Genomic DNA, 17262 nt, shown 5'->3' with positions numbered 1-17262 from the left:
TGGAAAAAGGGGCGGTTCTATGATGCCTGATGTAATGTCTGGGCTCATGGGGCCACTGACTAGTTAAAACTCTATAACTAAACAAGTATCTCGTTTAGAAGGCCAACATGACATTACATCTTCTCACAAATAGTTCATATTCTATCCTATATTTTACACAACATTCAGGAAGAAAACTAATAACTGAGAAATGTACACTTCCAAAGCTACCGTTATTCTGTGCTTACCGCCCATCCTGATGTCACAAAATTAGACAGCTTCGACAAGATTGTTCTTTAAATACCCACGGGCCATTCCCACATTCTCAAAAATATAACTATTGTCTAATCCTCCAATTTTGTGGAAAAGGAGTTGAACAAAGAAAAGCTCTTTATTCCATAGGTTTATTTCCCCTCTCTTTCTACATGACCAGGGGAGATTGTCTCTGCCAGGAATTTATGACCTGTCGTAAAGTCAATAAATAGCCACAATATACACCCCAAAGGGCCACATCGTGACACTTGGCTGTGTGCTTAGGGTTGTTGTCCTGTTGGAAGGTGAACCTTCACCACGGTCTGAGGTCCTAAGCGCTCACTAGCAGGTTTTCATTAAGGATCTCTCTGTACTTTGCTCCTTTTCATCTTTCCCTCGAACCTGACTAGTCTCCCAGTCCCTGCCGCTGAAAAACATCAGCAAAGCATGATGCTGCCACCACCATGCTTCACTGAAGGGATGGTGCCAGGTTTCTTCCAGACATGACGCTTGGCATTCAGGACAAAGAGTATCTTGTTTCTCATGGTCTGAGTCCTTTAGATGCCTTTTGGAAAACTTCTTCCATTTAAGAATGATGGAGGCCACTGTGTTATTGGGTACCTTCAATGCTGCAGAACATTTTTGCTACCCTTCCCCAGATCTGTGCCTCGACACAATCCTGTCTCTGAGCTCTACAGACAATTTCTTACACCTCATGGCTTGGTTTTTGCTCTGACAATCACTGTCAACTGTATGGCCTTATAAAGACAGGTGTGTGCCTTTCCATATCATGTCCAATTAATTGAATTTACCAAAGGTGGACTCCAATTAAGTTGCAGAAACATCTCAAGGATGATCAATGGAAAAAGAATGCACCTGAGCACAATTTCCAGTCTCATAGCAAAGCGTTTGAATACTTATGGAAAAAAAGGTGTTTCTGACATTTGCAAAAATGTCTAAAACCCAGTTTTTTCTTTTTCATTATAGGGTATTGTGTGTAAATTGATCAGAATTTCTTTAAAAAATATATTTATTCAAAGTAGTCAGAGTTTTTGTTTAATACTGAATTAAGGTGAGGTGCGTAATAGCACAAAATACAATGTTTAGTTAAAATAAATACAAAATAACTGTGACTACAAGGATGATTATTTAAGGGTAAAGGGGACTGAGTAGCAGCAGTTGTTTAAGAAGATCCTACAGATATTTCAGTGTCTCTAGGAATCTTTACCGTCTTCAAAATACATATTATTTATATTTTCATTATATATATTTCATTATATTCAATAAGGCCAAAGGAGGTGTGGTATATGGCCAATACACCACAGCTATGGGCCAATACATATGGCCAATACACCACAGCTATGGGCTGTTTTTAGGCATGCAGAGTGCCTGGATACAGCTCTTAGCCATGGTATATTGGCCGTATACCACAAACCCCTGAGGTGCCTTATTGCCATTATAAACTGATTACAAGTGTAATTAGACCAGTAAAGGTTGTTTTTTGTCATACCCATGGTATACGGTGTGATATACTATTGCTTTCACCAAATCAGCATTCTTGGCTCGAATCAACCGCTCTATAAACAATTATGAATAGGATTTGATATGTGTATTTTGAGGTATGCTATCAAGATGATGATTCGTCTACCGGTATGAGTGAACCAGACATGACATCACAGCCAGGCAGATTGTGAGAAGACTTGTCTTGAAGCATATTCCACTGGAGGCAGCAGCTGTGGTTGATGCAGCAAAAATGGATGTTGTTGTGGCAGCCGTGGCTTTTTTAGTAGTTGTAGCTGGAGCAGCTGTGATTGTCGTAGCAGCAGCTGTGGTTGTTGTTCGAGCTGCTGTGGTTGTGGGGGCAGCAGCGGTAGTTGTGGTGGTTGTAATTGGAGCAGCTGTGGTTGAAAGGGCAGCAGCTGTTGTTGTAGTTAGAGCAGCTGTGGTTGTAGTCGGAGAAGCTGTGGTTCTTGTGGCAGCAGCTGTGGTTGTAGTCGGAGAAGCTGTGGTTCCTGTGGCAGCAGCTGTGGTTGACATGGCAGCCTCTGTCGTTGATGTGGCAGCAGCTGTGGTTGTTGTGGGAGCAGCTGTAGTTGTGTTGGCGGCTACTGTGGCTGTAGTTACAGCAGATGTGGTTCTGTTGGCGGCTACTGTGGCTGTAGTTATGGCAGCTGTAGTTGTGGTGGCGACAGCTGTAGTTGTAGTTGGTGCAACTGTGGTTGTTGTGGCAGCAGCTGTAGTTGTGTTGGCGGCTACTGTGGCTGTAGTTACAGCAGATGTGGTTGTGTTGGCGGCTACTGTGGCTGTAGTTAAAGCAGCTGTGGTTGTGTTGGCGGCTACTGTGGCTGTAGTTACAGCAGCTGTGGTTGAAAGGGCAGCAGCTGTTGTTGTAGTTAGAGCAGCTGTGGTTGTAGTCAGAGAAGCTGTGGTTCTTGTGGCAGCAGCTGTGGTTGTAGTCGGAGAAGCTGTGGTTCCTGTGGCAGCAGCTGTGGTTGACATGGCAGCCTCTGTCGTTGATGTGGCAGCAGCTGTGGTTGTTGTGGGAGCAGCTGTAGTTGTGTTGGCGGCTACTGTGGCTGTAGTTACAGCAGATGTGGTTCTGTTGGCGGCTACTGTGGCTGTAGTTACGGCAGCTGTAGTTGTGGTGGCGACAGCTGTAGTTGTAGTTGGTGCAACTGTGGTTGTTGTGGCAGCAGCTGTAGTTGTGTTGGCGGCTACTGTGGCTGTAGTTACAGCAGCTGTGGTTGTTGTGGCAGCAGTTGTGGTTGTTGTGAGGGCATTGGTTATTGTGCTTTGTGAATTCCCTGATGATGTTGTAAATTAAAGAATCAATTTTAGAATATATTTTAGCAATTTCAAATGATTTACAATTTACAGACTAATGGATCAACTTACCTATAATCAGAAGAAGGACTGTAATAAGTGTTGCATTCATCTTCAAACGGTTTTCTTATTATTCTAATATAACAGAATAAGGGTGAAGTCATTAGGACAACATCATTCATAAGGTAAAAGACAAATAATGACAAACAGAATGACACTGACACATTAAATATAGGAGATCACTATAGTAGTGATTTTCTGGTAATGCACAACATTTGGGATCTATGATTTGCACTTTATAAACAAAGTCATCCATGAGTCCTTTGTCTTGGTATTAATCTCTAGTTAAACTATTGTTTCATAAAAAAATCTTCAAAATATGATTTGTTACACTGTAATTGGGGTGGCAGGTAGCCTGGTGGTTAGAGCGTTGGGCCAGTAACCGAAAGGTTGCTGGGTCGAATCCCTGAGCTAACAAGACAAACTGTCGTTCTACCCCAGAACAAGGAAGTTAACCCACTGTTCCTAGGTGGTCATTGTAAATAAGAATTTGTTCTTCATTAACTTGCCTAGTTAAATAAAGGTTAATAAATAAAATATATGTATTGGGTAGTAATTTCATCCATTAATGTGTATGTTCATTCATTGATACATTTGAGTTATTACACTTTTTGTCAGGTGGCCTCTCCATTGTCAAGACAACAGAAACCCAGCACAAACCAGAATAGTCCCAGGTCTGGATAAAATAATATTTGTTTAGGTCTAGTACCCGAAGTCAATATCCTAAAAAAATTGTAAATAAGAATTTGTTCTTAACTGACTTGCCTGGTTAAATAAGAAATAAATTAAAAACAGACTTACCCCCAAAAATGTGGTTATGGATGTAGGTTTTTCAGTTTACTCCAAAAAAAGGGCTGGCAGTTCAACAATGCTCTTCAATTGTGATGATACACCTGAGTATACACCTGAGTATTGCTACAGCTTTTATAGTTTGAGGAACAGCCTTGATGACATCATTATGATGAAGGTTGATGTAATGGAAACTTTGGTTTTGAGTCACCTCAAAAAAGGTGTGCTCAGTTGTGTCCTATCCTCCATTTCTGCTGAAAATAGTGTCAACTCTCTCCAACTAATGAGTCATTAAGTCCTAATCCTATCCAGCAGGATATGGACCTACACCACACATCCCCGGTCACACTATGTATAAAGTATAACTGATTGTAATATGTAATGTTTTATACACTACTTTGATCAGTAATTGTATGTTTGTTATTCAGATATCCCAAGGCAATTCTAAAACCAAAACAAATGTACATATGCACATGTGAGAACACACACACCCAATGATGACACAGGTTTTTTTTTTAAATTCATGAACAGTATGAAATGATCACTTCATTGGGAATTAAAAAAGATCTACCCATCTTAAAAGGGTTATGGTTTACTCCTCAATAGTGCCTAAGTATGCTCTCCCAGCAGTGTATCCGGCATAAAGCAATTGTCCAGTGTTTCCAGATTTCTATTTAAATATGACCTAGAATTACTTTTAAGAGTGAAATAGTTTTCCTTCCCATAAATGATAGTTAAGTATATTAAAAAGCAGCTTTTATGTGTTGGAATGGTGTAGGTGTACCCCAACTGCAGAATGGTATGGGCGTATACCAGTAAATCCAAAATATTAATGCAAGTAGAACATTTCTGGGAACGTATAATTGGTACAGCATACAACATTGACAACAAATATGACTGACAGGTTGTATGAAAACTTGGGGAATTGTCTTCCACTCTATAGATTCAGAATGCAACTCATTCTATGATTTGTGAAATTCTGAACATACCGTACTGTATTCTCTACACAATCTCCCCACAAAACATTTAGGTACAATCAAATCATTCTGCATTCCTTCGCAACTAATCAAGAGCTGAAAGGATGAACACAACGGGTCAGAAGTATTCATAGAAATGTGATTGCCACATAAATGGCCATTGTGTTGCCCAACAACATCTCTAAAACTAAGAGCATTGTATTTTGTACAAATCATTCCATAAGTTCTAGATGTCAGCTGAATCTGGTAATGAATCTGGTGTTACTTGGTGTTAAATAAGTTGGTAAACTGTCATGGTCAAAACATATAGATTTAATGGTTGTAAAGATGGGGAAAGGTCTGTCTGTAATAAAGAGATGCTCAGCTTTTTTTGACACCACACTCCACAAAGCAAGTCCTGCAGGCTTTAGTTTTTATCTTATCTTGATTATTGTTCAGTCGTATGGTCAAGTGCTGCTAAGAAAGACCTAGTTAAGCTGCAGCTGGCCCAGAATAGTGTGGCACGTCATTGTTCTCAGAGGGCTAATATTAAAACTATGCATGCCAGTTTCTCTTGGCTAAGATTTGAGGAAAGACTTGTTTTTGTATGTTGCACATTCCAAATGGTTTGCATAGTCAACTGACACACACACACTTACCCCACCAGACATGCCACCAGGGGTATTTTCACAGTCCCCAGGTCCAGAACAAGATCAAGGAAACATAGAGTATTATACAGAGACATGAGCGCATGGAACTCCCATCTTATATAGCGCAAGTGAACAGCAAACCTGGTTTCAAAAAACAAATATACTAACACCTCACGGCACAATGCCTCTCCATGTGACCTACTTGACCTACTTTTCCCTTATTACTCATTTGACTGTCTTTTTTTTTCCATTTATGAATGTGTTATTCAATATGTTTCTATGGGCTATGGCAGTAAAGGCCAAATTCTGCTTTTCATAAAAATAATAATAATGTAGAAAAATAAAGTTACCCAAAAATTCAAAATCATGTAGCTAAATTATCCATGATATGACTGTCACGAAACAATTCCATGTTAGTTTAGTAGAACCCCCCCAGCTGGGTGCTTCACAAAATGAATGATCACCTGTTGTTTTAGTAAGAGTAGCAGGACAGTCTTCGTGAAAATCACCTGACAAAGAGGATGAGGCTGGCTATACTCCAAGAAATGGCTTGGCCAAAAATACCAACAATAAACATTGTGGTGTGCCTTAATGGATATGTATACATGAGGTTTACCTTCAGAGATATTTGTCTTTAAATGTAACATATTTGAGTTGAGCATCGACATAGACAATATATATCGCATAGACAATATATATATATATATATATTAATTTATATATTCTGTGTTTACTAATGATTTAGGCCTATGAATACTGATATCAATACAATCACCAGATCAGCGTATACCAAACCCTGGGAGTGCCTACATACTGCCACTATGCAACACTGGCTGTCTACCCTGGCTGCCTATTAGTACCATCTTCACAATTATCTTATAAACCTTCAAAGCATAATTTTGTTTGGCACACATTGTGCTTTCATGACCTTTTAGTCATATATTCCCACTGGCACTCTAAAGTCAACACTCCTCAGATGCTGGCCATGCTTCAATATTTCTCACAGCAACAAGCTATGCGTCATGGTAGGTTGTGTACAGCTACTGCCTTCCAAATTAGGAGATCCCTCTTCTCCCAACCACCTTTCAGAGATTCAGAATCCATCCACATATTCCATTCTAAACATAAGACATACATACACTTAGAAAAAAATGTTTCCAAAAGGGTTCTTCAACTGTCCCCAGAGGAGAACCCTTTTTGGTTCCAGGTAGAATCAAACCAAATCAAATGAATTTATAAAGCCCTCCTTACATTAGCTGATGTCACAAAGTGCTGCACGGAAAACCAGCCTAAAACCCCAAACAGCCAGCAATGCAGGTGTAGAACCACGGTGGCTAGGAAAAACTCCATAGAAAGGCCAGAACATAGGAAGGAACCTAGAGAGGAACCAGAATGTGAGGGGTGGCCAGTCCTCCTCCGGCTGTGCCGGGTGGAGATTACAACAGAACATGGCCAAGATTTTCAAAACAGCAGGTCTGGGACAGGTAGCATGACCGGTGAACAGGTCAGGGTTCCATAGCCATTCCATTCCATTGAAACCGGAGCAGCAGCATGGCCAGGTGGACTGGGGACAGCAAGGAGTCAAGCCAGATAGTCCTGAGGCAGGTCCTTAGAGGGAGAGAGAGAAATAAAGAAAGAGAGAAAGAGAGAGAAAATTAGAGAGAGCATACTTAAATTCACACAGGACACCGGATAAGACAGGAGAAATACTCTGCCTAAACTCTGATTTGGGGTTTTAACTATTGCTTTGATATCACAGGTTTTCATCTATTGTGTTACAACCATGTAATCCAGTGTAAGGCTTGAGTATGTTTAAATCTACGTTCAATCGGATGGAACAAGTTATCTTGATATCGGGGCAGCAGGTAGCCTAGTGGTTAGAGCGTTGGGCAGTTAACCGAAAGGTTATTTGATCGAATCCCCGAGCTGACAAGGTAAAAATCTGTTGTTCTGCCCTGAACAAGGCAGTTAACCCACTGTTCCTAGGCCATCATTGTAAATAAGAATGTGTTCTTTCTGACTTGCCTAGTTAATTAAAGATTAAATAAAATATATATATTGTCTAGCAATTTAATTCATTCATCCTTTCATTTGTATGTTCGTTCATTGATCAATTCAGTTATTACACTTTTTTTCAGTCGGCATTGTCAAAACAACAGAATCCCAGCACAAACCAGAATAGTCCCAGGTCTGGATAAAATAATATTTGGTTAGACCTAGTACCTGACATCAATATCCTAAAAAAAGACTTGGTTACGCCATCGTGGGGTGTTTTCACAGCAGACTAAGGGAGAACAAAGGGTTTAGTATGTGATCTGTGTGTGTTCCAGTACTTGTTATACTTTGACGGTTGACTTCTTATCAAAGCCTTCTTTGTTACTGATATGATCTAAGAGCTCTGGATGTGTAGATGTCTGTGACTGCACTCGGCAACACTTATTTGGATTAGTCCATCTGTAGGTGGTCTACAGACTATCAGTAACATTTCAACTAACACTAGCTCTAACCATAACCTTTACTCTAACCCTAAACTTAACCTATGCCCTAACCAGAAATGTAACCCTTACCCTAACCCTTATTCTAAACCTAACCATAATCTTAGGAAGCAGTTGTTTATCAACAGATAGTTTGTTGATAGTATGAGCGTCTGTATAGCGTCTACAGACGGACAATCCTGACTTTTCTTAACCAGATGAGTAAGTCCAGAATTTCATGTCATTCCCCCAAGACACACTAACCTCTCACCATTACAATAAGGTTAGCATTTTGAAGGGTGTGTGATATTTGTGTGTCTAACTTTCTCACGAGTCATTATTCACGATTCATTCAGGACTATATTTAATCATGGTAGCATCCAAATTAATGTAGAAGTGTTTAGAAACATATTGTATTCTTGTTTACAATAAAAGTGACTCCAAAATGACACCGTACATGATTTACAGTACCATTCATTTCTATTGGGCACAACATAATATGAAGCGCAACCAAAACAAACTGCAAATGCATCCAACAAGTTTGTAGAGTCACAAGTTTGATGTAAAAATTGTGTGCAAATACTAAAGTTTTGACTACTTTAAAACACATATAAGTGAATTTATCCAAATACTGTTGGTCCCCTAAAATGGGGAAGTATGTAAATAAAGTATTGTAATTTCTAAGCGGCTCATCCGATATGGATGAAAATTCCCTCAAATGAAAGCTGACAGTCTGGACTTTACCTCATAGTATCATTTCAAATCCAAAGTGCTGGAGTACAGAGCCAGAACAACAAATGTGTCACTGTACCAACCCTTTTGGAGCTCACTGTATATTACCAGTGCAACGTTTTGTCCGGTTGACAGGCAGCATTTTACACATACCAATAAACAATGTGCGAATGACCAGTGTTGTATTGAGCAGCTTGCTGACCTATGGTGCAGTGGGCAGCTGTAGCCTATCACAGTGTCGCCGGCGGTAGCTAGTAACGTTTCCCTCCTATGATTATATTTCAGGCAAGATGGCAGCCTACACAATAATGAACTCATATTGGTAGCCATCTAGATGTCACCGTGATATAGTCTACTAGTCAATGGGGAGAGCATGAACGGCAACCACACCAGGACACAGTGACCTCCTCAACCCTGTGGGATTCGTTCGGTCGGCTCTCAGCTGGGCGACATATATCATCGGTCATTGTTTTGCAGGCCAGGAGTGTCGGTATACCCTATCCCCGCTAACCATTTTGATGAATTTAAACAACATTGTTCCATACAATACAACAGTATTAGTTAACCTGTTCACTTTACAAGTGGCATGCAAACATTTGGTGGCACAAAACAAAATATGCATGTTGTGAGTCTGGTCAAATAATCTGCGGAATTGTGTAGCAATGTTTTGTTAGTTAGCAAGTGGCTTGAAGTAGGTGTGTCTTGTTGTTTTATTTGTATTTGTTCAATGCCTCAATTGATTTCACAAACTATGTTGGATATATGCTGTAGGTTGGAATAAACCCAAGATGATGAACCCTGAAGATGGAACAAAGTGCATGACAAGGTGGCCCAAAGGAAGCCAGCTTTTCTCAACCCCTCCATTTGCCCCATTCTTCCAAGAGCTCAGAGTTTGAATTAAGACCTCTAGTGAGGTAAGTACACACACACATATACACACACACGACACCAGCTTGACATCTCCCTTGTCACCTGTCTTTTTACCCTCAGAGTAACAGCCCTTGTACTCTCCATCTCCCATTCTATTCTTTCTTTTTCTATGCTTGTCCTAATTAAAGGTGAGAAGAGCTAGCAAATCAGAACTGAGGAAGATTATTACAGAGCCCTATGAGAAACATCTGATGTTGCGCTGACATTCCTGCTCAAACTGTCTCGTTGTGTGTTTCACCGCCTCTGAACCCCCTTACCCTGAATAGTAATAATACTCTCTAATACTCTCTTTGTCTTTCTTCCCCACACCACCCACACAGAGGCACACAATATAGTTTTTAGATTAGATTAGTGTTGTAATGATGCTCTTATTTGGTTAATGTTGTTACCAATTTCAATAAATGGATTTTATTTTAATTTTTAAATTTGTTTTATTTCACCTTTATTTAACCAGGTAGGCTAGTTGAGAACAAGTTCTCATTTGCATCTGCGCCCTGGCCAAGATAAAGCAAAGCAGTTCGAAACATACAACAACACAGAGTTACACATGGAGTAAACAAAAACATACAATCAATAATACAGTAGAAAAATCTATTTACAGCATGTGTAAATGAGGTAGGATAAGAGAGGTAAGGCAGTAAAAAGGCCATTGTATAGCAATTAAACACTGGAATGGTAGGATGTGCAGAAGATGAATGTGCAAGTAGTGTTACTGGGGTGCAAAGGAGCAAGATAAAGAAATAAATACAGTATGTGGATGAGGTAGATTGGATGGGCTATTTACAGATGAGCTATGTACAGGTGCAGTGATCTGTGAGCGGCTCTGACAGCTGGTGCTTAAAGCTAGTGAGGGAGGTAAGAGTCTCCAGCTTCAGAGATTTTTGCAGTTCGTTCCAGTCATTGGCAGCAGAGAACTGGAAGGAGAGGCGGCCAAAGGAAGAATTGGCTTTGGGGGTGACCAGTGAGATATACCTGCTGGAGCGCGTGCCACAGGTGGGTGCTGCTATGGTGTCCAGTGAGCTGAGATAAGGTGGGGCCTTACCTAGCAGACTTGTAGATGACCTGGAGCCAGTGGGTTTGGCGACGAGTATGAAGCGAGGGCAAGCCAACAAGAGCATACAGGTCGCAGTTGTGGGTAGTATATGGGGCTTTGGTGTCAAAACGGATGGCACTGGGATAGACTGCATCCAATTTGTTGAGTAGAGTATTGGAGGCTATTTTGTAAATGACATCGCCAAAGTCGAGGATCGGTAAGATGGTCAGTTTTACAAGGGTATGTTTGGCAGCATGAGTGAAGGATGCTTTGTTGCGAAATAGGAAGCAGATTCTAGATTTAATTTTGGATTGGAGATGTTTAATGTGAGTCTGGAAGGAGAGTTGACAGTCTAACCAGACACCTAGGTATTTGTAGTTGTCCACATATTCTAGGTCAGAACGGTCCAGAGTAGCGATGCTGGACTAACACAGTGTCCAAAGAAGGGCCAGAGGTATACAGAACGGTGTCGTCTGCGCAGAGGTGGATCAAAGAATCACCAATAGCGAGAGTGACATCATTGATGTATACAGAGAAGAGAGTCGGCCCGAGAATTGAACCCTGTGGCACCCCCATAGAGACTGCCAGAGATCCGGACAACAGGCCCTCCAATTTGACATTCTGAACTCAATCGGAGAAGTAGTTGGTGAAACAGACAAGTCAATCAGTTGAGAAACCAAGGCTGTAGAGTCTGCCAATAAGAATGTTGTGATTGACAGAGTCGAAAGCTTTAGCCTGGTCGTTGAATACGGCTGCACAGTAATGTCTCTTATCGATTGCGGTTATGATATCTTTTAGGCTCTTGAGCGTGGCTGAGGTGCACACATGACCAGCTCTGAAACCAGATTGCATAGTGGAGAAGGTCCAAACTTATCATAACCATTGTCTTTTTTTGTTGTTGCCGTTGTAAAAAAATGTCCTGTTCGGCTTGAAATCGATCTTCTGATATTCATATCTCATTCCTATCATAGAAATAAAGTGGTATTTATGTTGTATGTGAACAGGTTGTAGTTGGAGCAGCTGTGGTTGTTGAATGAGCAACTGTGGGTAGTTGTGATGCCTGCTGGAATCGAACCAGGGCATGTAATCATGGCTCTGACATCTAGGGGGCCCCTATTGATTTTGTTAGTCACTCTCACTCAGATATTATTGACATGGCATAAATCATGGCAAAATGTGTAGAATTACAGGAAATTGACTTTATAACTTACATTTTCTCTCTGCCATCAAGAGACAGGCCATTAAATGTTTATGCCATCTGATGACATTTTCATGACAAAATTTTTGCACATAATTTTTGTTAGATCGCCCATCAAAATCTGTTAGTTTAAGGTAGTGATATCTGTTTTCTTGCATGGGCTGCGTTTTAATCCCTCACATCTGCCTATGTTTTCATTCCACATCTGCGGTGGAAAGTGGCAGAGCTACTGAATGTAACCCATAAAAATATATGGAAGTATGGAGGCACTGTAGTTTCACGCCAACAAAATAAAGGGTTCAAAAAGTATAAAAAAACAGTTATTTATTTTTTATGTATATTTCCTGAGCTTTCAAAAATACCAACAATAAACATTGTGGTGTGCCTTAATGAATATGTAGGACATTCCCTATGGCTTTCCACTCTTCAGATTACAGGTATATGGTCGTTAGATACTATACATCAAGTTTCTCTTCAGAGATATTGATGTCTTTAAATGTAACATATTTGAGTTGAGCATCGACATAGACAATATATATATATATAGCATAGACAGCATAGACAATATATATATATATTATATATATTAATGTATATATTTTGTGTTTACTAATGATTTAGGCCTATGAATACTGATATCAATACAATCACCAGATCAGCGTATACCAAACCCTGGGAGTGCCTACATACTGCCACTATGCAACACTGGCTGTCTACCCTGGCTGCCTATTAGTACCATCTTCACAATTATCTTGTAAACCTTCAAAGCATAATTTGGTTTGTCAAAAATTGTGCTTTCACGAGCTGTTACAGTCATATATTCCCACTGGCACTCTAAAGTCAACACTCCTCAGATGCTGGCCATCCCTCAATATTTCTCACAGCAACAATGTTCCATGGTATGTTGTGTAGAGCTACTGCCTTCCAAATGAGAAAATCCCTCTTCTCACAACCACCTTTCAGAGATTTAGAATCCATCCACAAATTCAATTCTAAACATAAGACATACCTCCATACTCTTAGAAAAAAATGTTTCCAAAAGGGTTCTTCAACTGTCCCCAGAGGAGAACCCTTTTTGGTTCCAGGTAGAATCAAATCAAATCAAATTCATTTATAAACACCTTTCTTACATCAGCTGATGTCACAAAGTGCCGAACAGAAACCCAGTCTAAAACCCCAAACGGCAAGCAATGCAGGTGTAGAAGCACTGTGGCTAGGAAAAACACCCTAGAACCTAGGAAGAAACCTAGAGAGTAACCAGGCTATGAGGGGTGGCCAGTCCTCTTCTGGCTGTGCCGGGTGGAGATTATAACAGAACATGGCAAAGATGTTCAAATGTTCATAGATGACCAGCAGGGTCAAATAATAATAATCACAGTGGTTGTCGAGGGTGCAACAGGTCAGCACCTCAGGAGTAAATGTCAGTTGGCTTGTCATAGCCGATCATTTAGAGTATTTCTACCACTCTTGCTGTCTCTAGAGAGTTGAAAACAGCAGGTCTGGGACAGGTAGCACATCCGCTGAACCGGTCAGGGTTCCATAGCCACAGGCAGAACAGTTGAAACTGGAGCAGCAGCACGGCCAGGTGGACTGGGGACAGCAAGGAGTCACCAGACCAGGTAGTCCTTGAGGCATGGTCCTAGGGCTCAGGTCTTCCTGAGAGAGAATGAAAAGGAGAGAGAATTGGAGAGAGCATACTTAAATTCACACAGGACACCTGATATGCCAGGAGAAATACTCCAGATATAACAGACTGACCCTAGCCCCCGACAGATAAACTACTGCAGCATAAATTCTGGAGGCTGAGACAGGAGGGGTCGGGAGACACTGTGGCCCCATCCGACGATACCCCCGGACCGGGACAAACAGGCAGTATATAACCCTACCCACTTTGCCAAAGCACAGCCCCCACACCAATAGAGGGACATCTTCAACCACCAACTTACCATCCTGAGACAAGGCCGAGTATAGCCCAAAAGATCTCCGCCACAGCACAACCCAAGGGGGGTAGGGGGGGTAGAATAACCTAGAATAATTCTGGGTTCCATGTATAACCCTCTGTGGAAAGGGTTCTACATATAACTCAAGAGGGTTCTACCTGGAACCAAAAGGGATCTTCTTTGAACATAAAATGGCACCTTTTTTTCTAAGTGTGCATAGACAGGCCCTCATATAGTCACTGTTAGTGTTATGTCTTCTGCCTAACCCATCACCGTTGTTTTGTTGGATGGTTATGAACTGTTATGTTTCCTCACATCCACCTTTCATGTTCTGTGTAATTACCTACTAAATGTTTCCTTAGTTTGATTAAGTATGCGATTAGTACATCTTCGGACTTTTAAATTAACAGCCATTCATTCTTGAATATAACTTAAATGCTTCATGATAGGGAGAGGGAGGGAAGTGATAGGGAGATGTCAGGGAAGTGCATGACAAAGTTTTTTGTTTGCCACTTATTTTTAGCACCCCGTGAAATCCGTTTCCCGAAGAAACTATACTGAACACAAATGTAAACGCAACATGCAATAATTTCTAAGATTTTGCTGAGTTACAGTTCAAATAAATAAATCAGTCAATTGAAATACATTAATTAGGCACTAATCTATGGATTTCATATGACTGGGAATACAGATATGCATCTGTTGGTCACAGATAGCTTTAAAAAATTGGCCTCACAGTGGGCCTCGGGATCTCGTCACAGTATCTATGTATATTCAAATTGCCATCGATAAAATGAAATTGCACTCATTGTCCTTATCTTATTCTGCCCATACCTTAGCCCCACCATCACCATGGGGAATTCTGTTCACAATGTTGTCATCAGCAAACCGCTCGCCCACATGACCCCATACATACATTTGGTTGTGAGGCAAATTGGACATACTGCCAAATTTTCTAAAACAATGTTGGAGGTGGCTTATGGCAGAGAAACGAACATTCAATTCTCTGGCACCGGTTCTGGTGGACATTACTGCATACCAATTGCATACACCCTCAAAAGTGGAGACATCTGTGGCATTGTGCTGTGTGACTAAACTGCACATTTTCGAGTGGCCTTTTATTGTCGCAAGCACAAGGTGCACATGTGTAATGATCATGCTCTTTAATCAGCTTCTTGATATGCCAAACCTGTCAAGTGAATGGATTACCTTGGCAAAGGAGAAATGCTCACTAACAAGGGTGTCAACAATTGAGATAAACAAGATTTTTGTGCCTCCAGAACATTTCTGGGATATTTTATTTTAAGTCAGGAAACATGGGACCAAATAAAATAAAATCTAATTGTATTTGTCACATGTTCCGAATACAGCAGGTGTAGACCTTACCGTGAAATGCTTACTTAGAAACCCTAAACCAGCAATGCATTTCAAGAAAGAGTTAAGAAAATATTTAGTAGATAAACTAAAGTCAAAATGGTAAAATAAAAAGTAACACAAAAAATAACAATAACGAGGCTATATACAGGGGGTACTTGGGGGTAGAAGCTGTTAAGGAGCCTTTTGGTGCTAGACTTTGGTACTCCGGTACCGCTTGCCATGCGATAGCAGAGAGAACAGTCTATGACTTCGGTGACTGGTGTCTTTGACAATTTTTTGGGCCTTCCTCTGACATCGGCTAGTGTATAGGTCCTGGATGGTAGGAAGCGTGGCCCAGAGATGTATAGGCCGTACGCACTACCCTCTGTAGCTCCTTACGGTCAGATGCCGAGCAGTTGCCATACCATGCGGTGATCAACTGGTCAGTATGCTCTCGATGGTGCAGCTGTAGAACTTTTTGAGGATCTGGGGACCCATGCCAAATCTTTTCAGTCTCCTAAGGGGGAAAATATGTTGTTGTGCGCTCTCCATGACTGTCTTGGTGTGTTTGGACCATGATCATTTGTTGGTGATGTGGACACCAAGAAACTTGAAATTCTCGACCCGCTCCACTGCAGCCCTGTTGATGTTAATAGGAGCCTGTTCAGCCAGCCTTTTCCTGTCCACAATCAGCTCCTTTGTCATTGAGGGAGAGGTTGTTGCCCTGGCATAACGCTGTCACGTCTCTGACCTCCTCCCTATAGGCTGTCTCATCATTGTCAGTGATCAGGTCTACCACTGTTGTGTCATCATAACTTAATGATGGTGTTGGAGTCGTGTTTGGCCATGCAGTCATGGGTGAACAGGGAGTACAGGAGGGGACTAAGCACGCACCCTTGAGGGACCCCAGTATTGAGGATCAGCGTGGCAGAGGTGTTGTTCCCTATGCTTACAACCTGGGGACGGCCGTCAGGAAGTCCAGGATCCAGTTGCAGAGGGAGTTGTTTAATCCCAGGGTTCTTAGCCTATTGTGAGCACTATGCTGTTGAACTCTAAGCTTTAGTCAATGATCATACAGCATTCTCACATAGGTGTTCCTTTTGTCCAGGTGGGAAAGTGCAGTGTGGGAGTGCGATTGAGATAGCGTCATCTATGGATCTTTATATGTTGCGTTTTATTTTTGTTCAGTGTATTTAAATAAAAAACAAAGACAGTCAGGCTGAAAACATTCAACGTTTAGCCAACGTATGAGAATCTATATCAAAACTGCATTGAGTTGGGCCTGAGCTTTAACAGTTTTGTGCACCTCCTTTGTTTTTGAAGGTCTGAAACAGACTGCTGAAATAAGAGTGAAACCACCTTTCCCCCTTAGGACTATACCAAGTCTCACACAAATGGGAAGACTTCACTTCACTTAGTAAGCAGATAAGTTCAACACGATTGCACTGAAATAAAACACCACATGAATTACCAACATTTAGGTAAGTATACCCAACACTTCTGGACTGTAATAATTAGGAAAAACCCTTTTGTTGGCATAATAAATTACAAAAATAGGTAAACTAATCCTGTGTTAAGGTGATCAAGTCACCTTTCCTATAACCACTGCATTTGACCGGCGTCCTTCCACAATGGTGGAAAAAGTATAAATTGTCATACATGAGTAAAAGACTAAAAGTATTTGGTTTTAAATATGCTTAAGTATCAAGAGTAAGTTTAATTGCTAAAATATTCTTGAGTATTTAAAGTAAGTGTAAATAATTTTAAATGACTTATATTAAGGCAGTCCCTAGCTGCTGGGCTGCTCAGTCTGGTCCCTGGGGGTCTGCCATACTGTTGGTTTTCACTCTGGCCTTGGCCTAACACACCTGAAACCAATAATGAATGTTGGGGGGCCAATAATGAATTTAGGGGGCCGTGGACCACTACGGGCAGGACTTCTTAAAGGAAGATGTTGGGGAGAGAGTGGTGGGGGTCGGGCATGCAGGCGGCTTGGGCTGGCTCGTCGGTCTGGCTGAATTTCGATATAGAGGATGTCTTAATAAAGACAATCAAATAAAAGTAACAAATAATTCAACAGCAGCAGTAAA

The 17262-nt window shown here is 41.1% G+C and overlaps 1 protein-coding gene across 1 annotated transcript in view; it reads right to left on the bottom strand.

The window, feature by feature from the left end:
- Window positions 1-1174: 1174 nt before the first annotated feature.
- Window positions 1175-17262, bottom strand: part of LOC112231770 (A-agglutinin anchorage subunit-like) — a 32637-nt gene continuing 16549 nt past the window's right edge. Inside the window, exons 5-6 of the mRNA XM_042311782.1 lie at window positions 3127-3189; window positions 1175-3035 (exon numbers count right to left, since the gene is read on the bottom strand). Of these exons, the coding sequence (XP_042167716.1) occupies window positions 2015-3035; window positions 3127-3189 (1084 nt within the window). The 3' untranslated portion in view covers window positions 1175-2014. The remainder of the gene's footprint in view (window positions 3036-3126; window positions 3190-17262) is intronic.

This window comes from Oncorhynchus tshawytscha, linkage group LG34 (assembly GCF_018296145.1).
Source record: "Oncorhynchus tshawytscha isolate Ot180627B linkage group LG34, Otsh_v2.0, whole genome shotgun sequence".
In the NCBI taxonomy this organism is placed as follows: domain Eukaryota; kingdom Metazoa; phylum Chordata; class Actinopteri; order Salmoniformes; family Salmonidae; genus Oncorhynchus; species Oncorhynchus tshawytscha.
This window is presented reverse-complemented; position numbering and strand designations above follow the sequence as displayed.